At 43.8% G+C, this 11,679-nt stretch overlaps 1 protein-coding gene across 6 annotated transcripts; it reads right to left on the reverse strand.

Annotated features, from left to right (window-relative positions):
• On the reverse strand, nucleotides 1–10,586 carry HFE (homeostatic iron regulator). Of its 6 annotated transcripts, none has more exons than XM_017665411.3 (6): nucleotides 10,174–10,575; nucleotides 7,046–7,309; nucleotides 6,568–6,843; nucleotides 5,511–5,744; nucleotides 5,278–5,391; nucleotides 1–4,325 (listed from the first exon to the last, which is right to left on the reverse strand). In XM_017665411.3, the coding sequence occupies exons 1-6, from the start codon at nucleotides 10,322–10,324 to the stop codon at nucleotides 4,285–4,287; spliced, it is 1,080 nt and encodes a 359-aa protein (XP_017520900.2). In that variant the 5' UTR covers nucleotides 10,325–10,575; the 3' UTR covers nucleotides 1–4,284. The 6 variants fall into 6 exon arrangements, with proteins under 6 accessions (XP_017520900.2, XP_017520902.2, XP_017520899.2 ...); XM_017665413.3 differs by having other exon boundaries at nucleotides 10,249–10,564; XM_017665410.3 differs by having other exon boundaries at nucleotides 5,511–5,786; nucleotides 10,174–10,563.
• Nucleotides 10,587–11,679: the final 1,093 nt, after the last annotated feature.

Genomic DNA, 11,679 nt, shown 5'->3' on the forward strand with positions numbered 1-11,679 from the left:
TATTTTGCACTTTTTTAATGGTGAAACTGTGAACCCAAACATACACAAAGGAAAGACCATTGACTTATATCCATTTTTAAAACTGATGTGCTCTCTCCCACACATAGCCAAGCTCTTTTGACAGTTTTATAAAAATGCCATTGTGGTAACTCTGTTTAAGGAGTAAAATCCAGGATACTTAATCAACTCATGGAGTAAGGTTAACTGACAAGATTTACACTGAAGATTATACAAATATTGGTACTTACCCTAACTTTCACCCCCACAAAGGTACACTGAAGACTCCAAAATTCTTCTATAGAACCTTTGGATCAAAATCCATTATTTGATTTTTTAAAAATAGCAGCACTTTTCACTCAAAACTGGTGAATGAAATGATTCACAGGGTCTTCAAGGCTACCAATCCCATAAAACTTGTGTATGAACAGAAAAAAATAAATAAATTTAAAAAACACACCCAAAGAAAATGTTTAAAGTTTTCTTCCTCACTGCAGGAAACATCCCAGGGGCTGCCACCAGGCAGTAGAATGGATAATTAAAGAAATATCTCAAAAAATGTTGACAATGCCACACCACGTTTTCTTGAATCAATTTTAAATATTGTGTAGTGGTAATGAGCTTGACTTGGAGTCAGACTAGCTAGAATAAAAATCTAGCACAACCATTCTCTAACTATGTAACCTTCAAAAAGTAACTAACCTTTCTATTCCTTCATTTCCGTACAGCAAAATAAGAGTCACAGAACAATAGTTCCTACCTCATCAAAGGAATTAAGTTAAAATTCAGAACAGGGTCTGATATCTAGTATTTAATAATTAATAGCTGAAAAGAGAAATAGTCTTAGAAAATATTCAGGCCATGGAAGGCTTTACTATGAATGCAAATTCATCCAGCCAAGAAATAGAAGCATCTGCTTAAAACATACCAAATATATCCCTCACATGGATAAATAAAGACCTTAAATAATTACTCAGAAATAGAACATGTGAGAAACCAGCATGCATGCCATGCTGAGTAATACATGCATGCAGGATGTCAAGGCTTTCTAATAAAATTGTTACACAAAAATATTTAATATTATATTAATACTCTACATGTTCATCACTGGCTAAAAAGAGAAAATTAAAAAAGGTGACCCAAAGTCTACAGAAAGAAATCAAAATTTCAAACACCTGTCCACACATATGAAAATCATTAATGTTTAAAGTCATATATTTTTAAATTCTAGTCATTATTAAATTAGTGGGATTAGAAAAAAACTGTAGCTTAAAAACGGTAGCTTATAAGAACCTTCCAGTATGACAGAGATGGTGTTGTTTTTAAGTGTATGTGTGTGCGCGTACTTGTTTTGTAATACATCAAACAGACACGGCACTGTAAGATTATATTATTATAATATAAAAGGAAAATTTGCCTGTATATCCTGTTAGGCCTCAACCAACTGCTGCACATTGTTTCAAAGATTACCAGGTTGGTTTTTCCTTCTTTTTTCTACCCAGCTCAGGTAACTCAACAGTGCTCCGTGATTCCAGCAATTCAAATAGCTGGTGAATAACTTATTTCCTCAAATATTCAAGGAGTTTTTCTCAGCAAGTGATCTCCATGTCCGACATTTTGTCTATCCACCTCTTCTGGCAGGAAAAACCCCGAACCCCATACTTTGACTATGGCCACCAGATGTCACCCTTCTCCACACTACCGCACTTGGTATGTGGCTTTTGCCAGAGGAAAAATGAGTTTAAAAGTAGGTCTTTGATTTTTCATAAACAGTTGACCTTAAGAATGGATTAACAAGGCCAGAAAAATTAAGCTAAGAAACACTGAAAGAAAAGAGAGATTTATAATTTCCATTTAAAAACAAAGATTAACAGGGCACAGTTGCCAATGGTTGGTTAGTAAATGTGTCACTGTGTAAGACTAGGGTGTTTCTTGAAATCTCAGCCTGTGTGAAATACAACCAATAAAAAGCAAACCATTGCCTAACTAATTGTAAACGTCCTTAACGAGTAGAACAAGGGAAGCTTTTTGGCAGCCTGCTTTGAGTACAGGATATTTATAAAGAAAGAATTTATCAGCGTGTTTTCAGCATGGTTTGGAGTAAAATGACCAATGTGTTGCAACTTAAATGACATTGTTCCTACAGCAAGGAAAAACAATTAATTCAGCTACCATAATTAAAAGGAACTATTCCATGAAACAAAATGTAAAAAAATTAGCAGTATAAATGTCCCCCAAAATGGTATTGACACATAATACCATTAAATACGTAAGATGGGCAGTATATAAAGATCATGCAGTACACAACACAATTAATTTTATATTTTTAGAAATTGATGTATTTGTTGATTTTAAATATTTTAATGAAGCAATAATACTGAGAAGTATATTTGTGATAACACAAATAGGTTATCACTAGCTCATGGAATCATAGTTCTATTTAATTCATTTCAACTTTCCCATAAAAGCATAAATAACATGTACTATTATCCATTTAACTTTCATAACCAGGAAAAAAATTTTTTAAATACTTGAGATCTCTTTGCCCAAATTCAATGTCTACCATACAAACTTTTGAGCTTTATTTGCTTTCTTTGGGTACCTGTCCTCCAACACAGAATGCCTCATTCCAGTTATATAGCCAAATGTATGTAGCAGTGCAAACGCATGCTACCTGGGTGTATATCAGTGTTTATTTTAGCATTCTTTTGAATATTACAGATGAATTACTTCCTCAGAATCTAGTAATTCCTGAATGATCTGGTTAATTTTTTTATAATGTACACAGCTGGGGATAAAAACCAGGCTCGAGGGGAGATGCTGGCATACCCTTCAGGCAACATGGTGACTTCCATTTTAGCTCCTTTAATATATGAGGTCATCCCAGTTCATGGAGGGAAATGCCACGACTGTTCTGACTCCAGAAGCACCGTCAGGCCCAACACAGCCACTAATTGACACCATCCCGCACACCTTGGCCTCAGAGCCCAAGAGAGACAGGCGCCAGGCAGAGTGGACTGGTCCTCCAACATGGTGTAGGTAAGAGGCGTAAGGGAGTCACACTCCAGGGTTGGAGAGGAAGCAATGGCTGAGATTTTTGGCTGTTTTCCCTTCATTTGGTTCAAGCTCACTGACAATAAAGGCAACGAGATTAGAAGCACCATCTCCAGAGCCATCTCCTCCATTTAACTCCACACATCTAGACCCTGAAATCAGTAGTGTGTGAGATGGATCAGAGATAGACTCACTCAGTTTGAAAACTGTCTCTATTCCTGCCAAGCTGTAAGATACTCTCTACTTCATTTTCATCAAAAAAAAAGAGGTTAATAATGTTTATGTCAAAGAATTATTGTAAGAATTACATGAGATAATGAATTTAAGAAGGTGCTCAGAACTAAGTCTGGCAACAAGTGCTTTTCTTTTTAAGCCACTTTATTGCCATCACCATCACTCTTACTATCATTTTTATCAGAACAAGGTAGTGAGGGTCAGCAGAGACCAAGTAGAAAATTACTACACTACTTCAGTCTGGCATACCAGAGAGGCACTGTAAATGCAGGAATCATTAATCTGAGGAAACTATATGACACCTTTATGCAAATTTTAAAAAAGACACTCCTCAAGACATTTCCAGTCCACTCTCAGGAAAACTATCATAATACACACAATCACCCATGATGCCTCTTCTGGGAAAGGTACCTCCTTGGTTTGTGCCGTGCACAGCCTTCAAAGCTGTACAATGACCCAGATCACACTCTGGTGGAAGAGAACACAGGGTTTTGTGACGGATGAATTATTGGATTACAGAGAGGGGATTAAAAGGAAACTTGAATGGATCCAGGAAATGCCTATATGTGTAGGCCATTCCAGTGGGGATATGAGAATATATATCCTGAGGAGAAGATTTATAGCTTTTCTCAGACATTGAAAAAAATCATGAGTTCCCCAAATTTAAAGAGCCATATTCCAGAGGTAGGAGATGAGATGACAGGTGTCTGGAGTCTGAACTGGTGCAGGAAATGACGGTAGGCTCTAGGTGCAGCTTGAGATTCATGAACCAGTTCCAGTGGGGAGAGGTCACAGCTGTTCACTAGCATGCAGGAACTCAAAAACCTACATGGCAGACAGTTTTTGAGAGTGAACAGGGAAGGCTGAGAGCAGAGTTCCTCTTACAGTTCCTATTTATTAGGTCCAACTCTGTTTCGAAACATGAAGAAGGCCACAAGTGCACCCCCTCACTGATCCCTAATTAGGTCTCCTCTCCACAAGAGGTCTGCAGGCTGCACTTCATTCACATTCAGCTAAAACGTAGTCCCCTGTGGCTCCTCCTGTAAAGATAAGAGACCCAGGAAAGAAGCATCACAGACTGAGATACCATTTTGCCTCCTCCCTGCGTCTCACCTTCCTCATACATTCATCTCAACTCTGACCATTCCCTTCCTAAGGAACTGCTGGATTTCAGGCACCATTAACTTTTGTCTGGAATTGCATAATAGTTTTCTAACTGGTCTCCTTGCCTCTCATCCCACCTCCATGCCACAGGGACTGTGCCCCTCCTTGCTCATGTTCTTGCATTGACTCCCGAGAACTCATGTTAGTTACATCGTCACAAAGTCCCCAGAGCTCTGCATCAGTGGGCTCCAGTCTGTCCCTTTTCCCCAAATCACAGATGTTCAGAAGGCAGAAATGCAGAATTGGTGACTGACAGGTATGCAAGGCCAAGGATGAGACACAGTAATAATCTCACCTCCCAGCATGTTTCATATTCTATTTGCATGGCTGTTCTATCTGTGTAGACCTCCCCTCATCCTCAGCCTTACCTAATGAAATCTTACTTCCTCAAGATCCAGAACTCATTCTTGATCCCCAGCAGAATGCCTTCCTTAGGAAACCCAAAGAGTTTTCTTCATGTCTGCCTTAGGAGCTTACGGACTCCTCTTCAACTGCATTTACTTGTGTTAAAGATTTCATTCTCTGCTATATTTTGATTCTGAGAATAACAACAGTAAATTACTGAACCCCAAAGCCCCTGTACTACCTTAAATAGCACCTTGCAAAATAATAGGTGCTCAAAAGATGTTTGTTGAGTTAGTAGATTTCATTCTGAGGAAAACCATTAATTCCTGCTTCCAGCAAGGTGCCATTGTTCCCAAAGAAAAGGAGAAAAGGCTTCTCAGGGATGCCAAATCCCCTTTCCCCTCCCTCTGCTTCCCTTCCTGCAGAGGAATTAGTGTGTCCTGAGAGCAGAGGTATTGAGAATTCCTCCTTTTTCCTACTCACTCGAAGCCTGCCGTTTCCTAAAGATTCTGAGCAGAATTCCAATAAGGAAGATGATGAAACAAACAGCAATCCCACTGATGACTCCAATGACGAGGGTGCCAGATGGTGAGGGCTCTACAACAGCAAAAGCAAGTCAGAGCCTGCGACTGTCACCCCAGCCCAGAGCACACCCTTCCCTCACTGCCATGTTGATCTTTCTGCCCACAACAGATTTGCTCAGCTCTCATCCATACCCCACATAATAGTGCGGGGCTGATCCAGGCCTGGGTGCTCCACCAGGCAGGTATATCTGTGCTCTTCCCCAGGGGGCACAGCCAAAGCCATCCAGCTCTGGTAGGTCCCATCCCCATTGGGCAGCATGTCCTTATGCTCGATGTCCGTGGCATCCAATGGCTGCCTGTCCTTCAGCCACCTCATGGTGATATTTGGCGGGTAGAAGTTCAGAGCCTGACACCGGAGAGTGGTCACTGCAGAGGCCATGTGATGAGTCACCTTCACCAAAGGAGGCACTGGACAGGAAGGAGGAAGGATCTAGAGAGGGAATCTTTCTACCCTTGCCAGGAAGACCAGAACTTTCACTTTCCTTCCTCTGTAGGTTAGAGGAAGGAAATAGCCTGTTTAGACAAAGCAAGCTGTAGAAAAGACACCATTCTGTGTCCTAAAACAAGTTCTAAGATTCAGCTCTGATGTCACATGGAGAACAGTCACATTCATATCAGCCTGTTCTCCTACCTGTCTCCTAAATGCACCAACCTGTCTCCATGTCTTCTGTGCTTTGTTATTATACTTGAGTCAGATGAAATGGCTCTTTATGTGGATCAAAAATTGCTGAATACACAGTCAGCAATTTCACCTGGTTCAACCTGGTGAAAGTATTCTTTTAAGATAGCCAGCCTTCAGTGACTATTGCTATGTCTATGAAAGAAAGCTTTAAGCTTCAAAGAATTCTATTCTGATTGGTTGCCTCCCTTGATAATTTCTTGCCTTGGTATTCATGTGATAATTGACATCTTTGAATTCCTAAAAGGTATAAATATATACAGAGTTCTTGGTTAAATCAAAACACTACAGGTACTTCTTCTTTGGCCAAATGGGTGGAGAAAAAAAAGAAAACCATGACCCATGGCTACGTCAAACATTTCAGTTATAAGGTACAGACCTCAGGGTGGAAAGCTCAGACCTCAGTTCCTTCCCAGAGGGTCACACAACCTTGTCCCTCTGACACCCCAGCCAGGGATGTGTGCCCTGCATTCCCCATCACTTTGTCACTAGGGTTTGGGGGCACCGTACCTTGCTGGTCCAGAATCCCTCTCCCGAGCTCCAGCAACTGCTGCAGGTGCTCAGGGCAGTCCTTCTGGAGGTAGGCCCTGTTCTGCTTGGCCCGTATCTTGTTCACTTCCCATTCCAGCTTGGTGGCCAATGCCCTGGGCTCTGCTGCTTTCCAGTCCAGTGTCTCAGGGCAGAATTCGAGATGGTTCTGCCCATCGTACCCATACTTCCAGAACCCACCGGTGCTGTTGTCCTCTTGCATTTCACAACCCAGGATCACCTGCAGGGTGTGAGACTCTGGAACACCCCCAGCTTTGTTACTGAAACCAAAGGAGTAGGTCCCCTGTCTCCACCATCCTCAGGGATTGAATGAACTCAGATTCCTTCCCTCCTCCCTGCCCCCAGACCTCAAACTCCCAGCTCTCTCCCTCAAGATGCATCCCTGAGGTGCAAAAATGCTCTGCCCTCCTCAGGAAGGTTAGGACCCCTTTCCACATACCCTTGCTGTGGTTGTGGTTGTCCATAATGGTCCAGAAGTCGACGATGAACATGTGGTCCCATCCTTTCAGGCTCTGACTCAACTGCAGCCAAAGTGGGCTGGCGGCCCCACCCCAGTCCCATTGGCCTCGGGGCTCTGCTCTGCGACTCTTGTGATCATAGGACACAAACAGCTGGTCGTCCACGTAGCCCAAGGCCTCGAAGAGGGGAAGCCCCAGGTCCGGCTGTGAGGCGCCCATGAAGAGGTAGTGCAGAGAGTGTGACCCTGAGAAGAAGGCAACAGGCCTTCTCCATGGGCCGCAGGGGGAATTGGGAGGTTGCAGCTCGACACACCTTCTGAATCAACTCATACCTCCAGCTGTGTCTGGGCCCACCCTGTGAAGTGAGACACAGTACCTGCCTTCCCTCCATATGTCTGCTCTCTCCTTGTACACCCTCTGCCTATGTGGCTGCTACCCCCAGGCCAACCCCAGCCTCTGCCCAGTACTCGGTCAGGACAGTGTGGCTCTGAAGCCAGCAGGCTCCAGAAAATCCCAATGTGTTTCTAGCTATGGCAGTTGGGCTGTACAGTTGGTGCTCAGAGCTAATTAGATCCAAGTCAAGGGGAATTTTGCTCTTGGGGTTTTCACTGCTTCTATCTCTGTATCTTTTCCTCTGTAAATGTTTGCTCTCAAATACTTTGAAGATCTGATGATAAATAGGTCAGGGCAATTTTCAGCATCAAAACAACTTCAAAGCAAGTATAGAAGCCCCAGTGAGCTAAAAAGGGCAGGATCTCTATGCAAGCAAGAGTTGCCCTACACCCTCCCTCAATTACAGAATGAGAGCATTCTCAAGATGTATCCCCAGTACCAAGAACAGTGCCTGACATGTAGTAGATGCTTAACACACACTTGTTGAATGAATAAATTGATGACAACTCCTAGATTTTTTATCTCTGGCCCTTAAGTCTAGATTCTTACACCAACTGCCTACATGACACCACCAGTTGGATGACTGACTGGAATCTCAAAACGTAACAAGTCCCAAACCAGGCTCTTGATTTCCCCAAACTGCTCTTTCTTCTGCCTTCAATATCTCAGAAATGGCATCACCTATCACCCCATTGCTCAAGCCAATAAAATAAAAGTAAAATGAAATAATATCAGAGTTGCTTTTGACTCCTCTCTCTCTCCACAGCACATAGACCCTTCAACAACTTCAAAAGATATCCAGAATACAACCATTTCTCACCACTACCTCTGCTCCCACCAGCCCAGTCTATCATGTCTTGCCTGGACTAGTGCAACAGCTTCCTGACTGTTCTTCTTTTATCAATACTTCCTTCGTTCTGTTTTCCACAGATCAGCCAGAGCAGTCTTTTTAAAAGTTTTAACAGATCATGCCACTCCTTGGCTAGAATCTCCATCTCAGGCTGCAAGGTCCTTAAGAGGCCTTGATGTGGCTCTTTTGCTGAATTCACCACCTGTTCTTGGCCTCTGGCCCTATATTCCTGCTGCTGCACCAGTATCCTTGCTCTTCTCTTAACCCTGTGGTTATTAACTGGGACATTTTGTCTCTCTAGAGACATGTGGCAATGTCTGGAGATGTTTTTGGTTGTCAAAAGTAGGGGAGTGCTAACATCCAGTGGATAAAGGCCTGGTATGCTGTAGACACCCTATAATGCCCACAACAGTCCCCATAACAAAAAATGTCACAGGTGTTGAAGTTGCAAACCCTGCTTCAATTCAACTTGGCAGGCCCATTCAGCTTCACCATTTCCCTCAGGGCTCGGCTCAAATGCCAGCCTGAAGGAGTGACCTGCGCAGGCCTCCCTGCTTCACTCGCCTTCAGCACACCAGTTATTACCTAATGTTCTGCAGCCTTTGGTTGGTTGGTTTGTTATCCCCCACTGGAATGCAAAAACATCAGAATATTTGATATTGGCTTGGCTCCCTGCCACCCCCTGGACTATCCTTTTACACTTGTGACCTCTAATTCTGTTCAACATCAGATTTTATGATTCAACCTCTACTGTGCTCTGATGTTCTGGAATAGCAGCTATGAACTGCAGAATTGGGCCCTGCCTTAAAAGCCCAGGGTCACAATGAACAAAGTTACCAGCGAGCAGATGATGTGTCATTCTTTATCTATAAAAATGTGGGTACACACACTATCTATCCTCCAAGTGAGGCTATTTGCTAACATGTAAAGTGCTGAGTGCTGTGCTAGACATTAATGAGTGCATATTCACCTTCAGCTAAGATTAGAAACAATGGCAGTATTTCACTGATCAGAAAACCTGGTTGCCTAAAACCTTGGTAACCTGGGTAAGTTATTTAACCTAAAGACCAGTTGACTAATAAAACACCTATGAATAGCTCCTACCTCCCAAATGCATAGACGGTACAAAAAAGATCACAGATATGAAGGTAATTTAAAACGGAGTTCATTACTTAAATGTTAATTATTATCACGTTGGCATTCTTTAGTAAAGGCCTGTTAATTTTACAGTACTATCGACATTGCAAATCAAGAAGTCCCTACTGAAAAGAAGTGTTAGTTCAATTAAAAAGTTCAAAAACAACACTTTTTACAGGCAAAAGAACAATCGCCAAGAGTCAGTAAGGACAGGGGCTGATCTCTCTCCATCCCGCAACGCATCAAAAGGCGCGAGGGTGGGTAGAATTCAGTTCCCCTTCACACCCGCTGATGCCGGCGCGATTGGTTTTCGGGGGAAAACCCCGCCTCGGTCCTGCGGGACGTAGGCTCCGCCAAATGTCCCCCGGCCTTCGCGGAGCCCTGGTGTATACACGCCGGGCTGGCCCTCCTGCCAAGGTCGCCCTAGGAGAGAGCTTCTGTCTGGGAATGACCGGGGTAAAAACAACACAGCCCACAGCAGCAACAGGAACACGGAGATCCGAGGCAAAGGGCCCTCAGCCTGGCTCGGCCTCAGTGAGAAATGAAAGATTTATTTAAAAGCGTGGCAGTCGGCGCAGAAAGTGGGTGCTTTCGAGTGCCGTTCGGGGGCCGCGGGAACAAGGTCCTGGGGCCAGAGGTCCCTTAATCCCATCTGCACCCCGGTGGCCTGCATCCCCTCCGGGAAAGTTGGGGGAGGGGACTGCGCAAGGGCCAAGCAGTTCCTCCCACCTTCGCCAGCTCCAATCGCTAAGAAAGCTAGTTTCGGTTTTCTAACCCCGCCGCGCCCGCAGCCACCGCACTCACGCGGCGCTGGTCCCAGAGCAGCCACGGTCCGCAGGAAGATCAGCAGGAGAGGCGCGGGCAGGGCTTGCAGGCCCATTGCACCGGCTTGGACCGCGCGTCCTCGCGCGTTTCAGCCGCTTCAGTAGGACTGGGAAAAGCGGAAGGCCCGAGAAGTCACCCTGGAGCCATTGCCCAGGCTCCGGAGATCCCATGTGAAACTTCCTGGTCAGTGGGATCCTTTTCCGGGTGTTAGGCCGTGGAGAGGAAATCCTGGGGCAAAATACCTCTAAATACCGAAATCAGTCAAAGGGAGAAATAAAGTTGAAAACCCATTTATTGCTTACAAAACTGCAGTCTGGCCCATTTCTCTCTCCTGCTCCAGCAGCAGCAAAACCGGCCCTCACCTCACCTCTCAGATAGAGATAACCACTCTTTGCCCAGGTAATTTACCCATTGATAAGGAGATGAACTTCTCTCCACCCTGAAGAATGAATCAAATGCACTAGTCATGCTTCTTCCCACCTGTGAACGCCTATTGATATGCAGATATACTAAAGCCTGGCAAGATATTCTGGAAATGTTACAATTTTACCCACAATGTCTTTGATCATTTTGCATTAATTTTTAGATACGGTATGAGGAAGAGGCCCAACTTCATTCTTTTTCATGTGTGTAAAGATAAAAACTCAGCTTTTCTTTCTTATATAGGGAAAAACCCAGTTCTTCCCTGTTTTTTGTTTTTTATTTTTAAACTCTGTTAACATAAAACTTTACCTCTGACATTTCTAGTCACCAAATGTGTGGAGGTATTTTTCCCACAGCAATAAGCAAATCTCCAACACCAGCTCAGTCCCACAAGAACACCCCCCTACTCCCCCTCCAGACACCAGTCACAAGCTGGGTTCTCACTTGCGCTTCCGATCCACCGGCTATAGTTTGAAGGTTCCGATGACCTCCTCAGGTTTGATTAATTTGCAAGAGCTGTTCACAGAACTCAGGGAAACACATGACTAGTTTATTAAATGATATCATAAGGTATACAGATGAAGATGGGATACAACCAAATGAAGACATACATAGGGTGAGATATGGGAGGGTCCCAAGTTCAGGAGCTTCTAGCCTGGAAGCTACTGGAAACCCTTGTTATTGGGATCTTACGGATGCTCCCTCAAACAGGCATGGTCAGTTATTAACTCCATTTCCAGCCCTCCATTCTCTGAGAAGTGTGGAGAAGTGGGGAGATTGGGGGTTTAGGGAGAGAATATGGGCAGGGCTGAAAATTCCAAGCCTGTAATCATGGCTTGCCTTTTCTGGATTCGCCTTCTAGCAGCCATTTAGGAGCCCACCTAGAGTGGCCTAATTAGAACAAAAAATGCTCCTATCACTCAGGAAATTGCAAGTTTTAAGAGCTCTTTGCCAGGAACTGGGGACGGAAATCAATATATATTTTCT

Source organism: Manis javanica, chromosome 16, assembly GCF_040802235.1.
Source record: "Manis javanica isolate MJ-LG chromosome 16, MJ_LKY, whole genome shotgun sequence".
NCBI classification, from domain to species: domain Eukaryota; kingdom Metazoa; phylum Chordata; class Mammalia; order Pholidota; family Manidae; genus Manis; species Manis javanica.

What these genes read in the sequence shown, in the direction of transcription:
- HFE (XM_017665410.3), bottom strand. Translation starts at nt 10,324, where the DNA reads ATGGGCCTGCAAGCCCTGCCCGCGCCTCTCCTGCTGATCTTCCTGCGG. An exon ending in AGGGATTCTGGACCAGCAAG is followed by an intron (nt 5,787 to 6,567) that starts GTACGGTGCCCC and finishes CTTCCTGTCCAG; the next exon opens with TGCCTCCTTTGGTGAAGGTG. An exon ending in GCCCCGCACTATTATGTGGG is followed by an intron (nt 5,392 to 5,510) that starts GTATGGATGAGA and finishes TTGCTGTTGTAG; the next exon opens with AGCCCTCACCATCTGGCACC.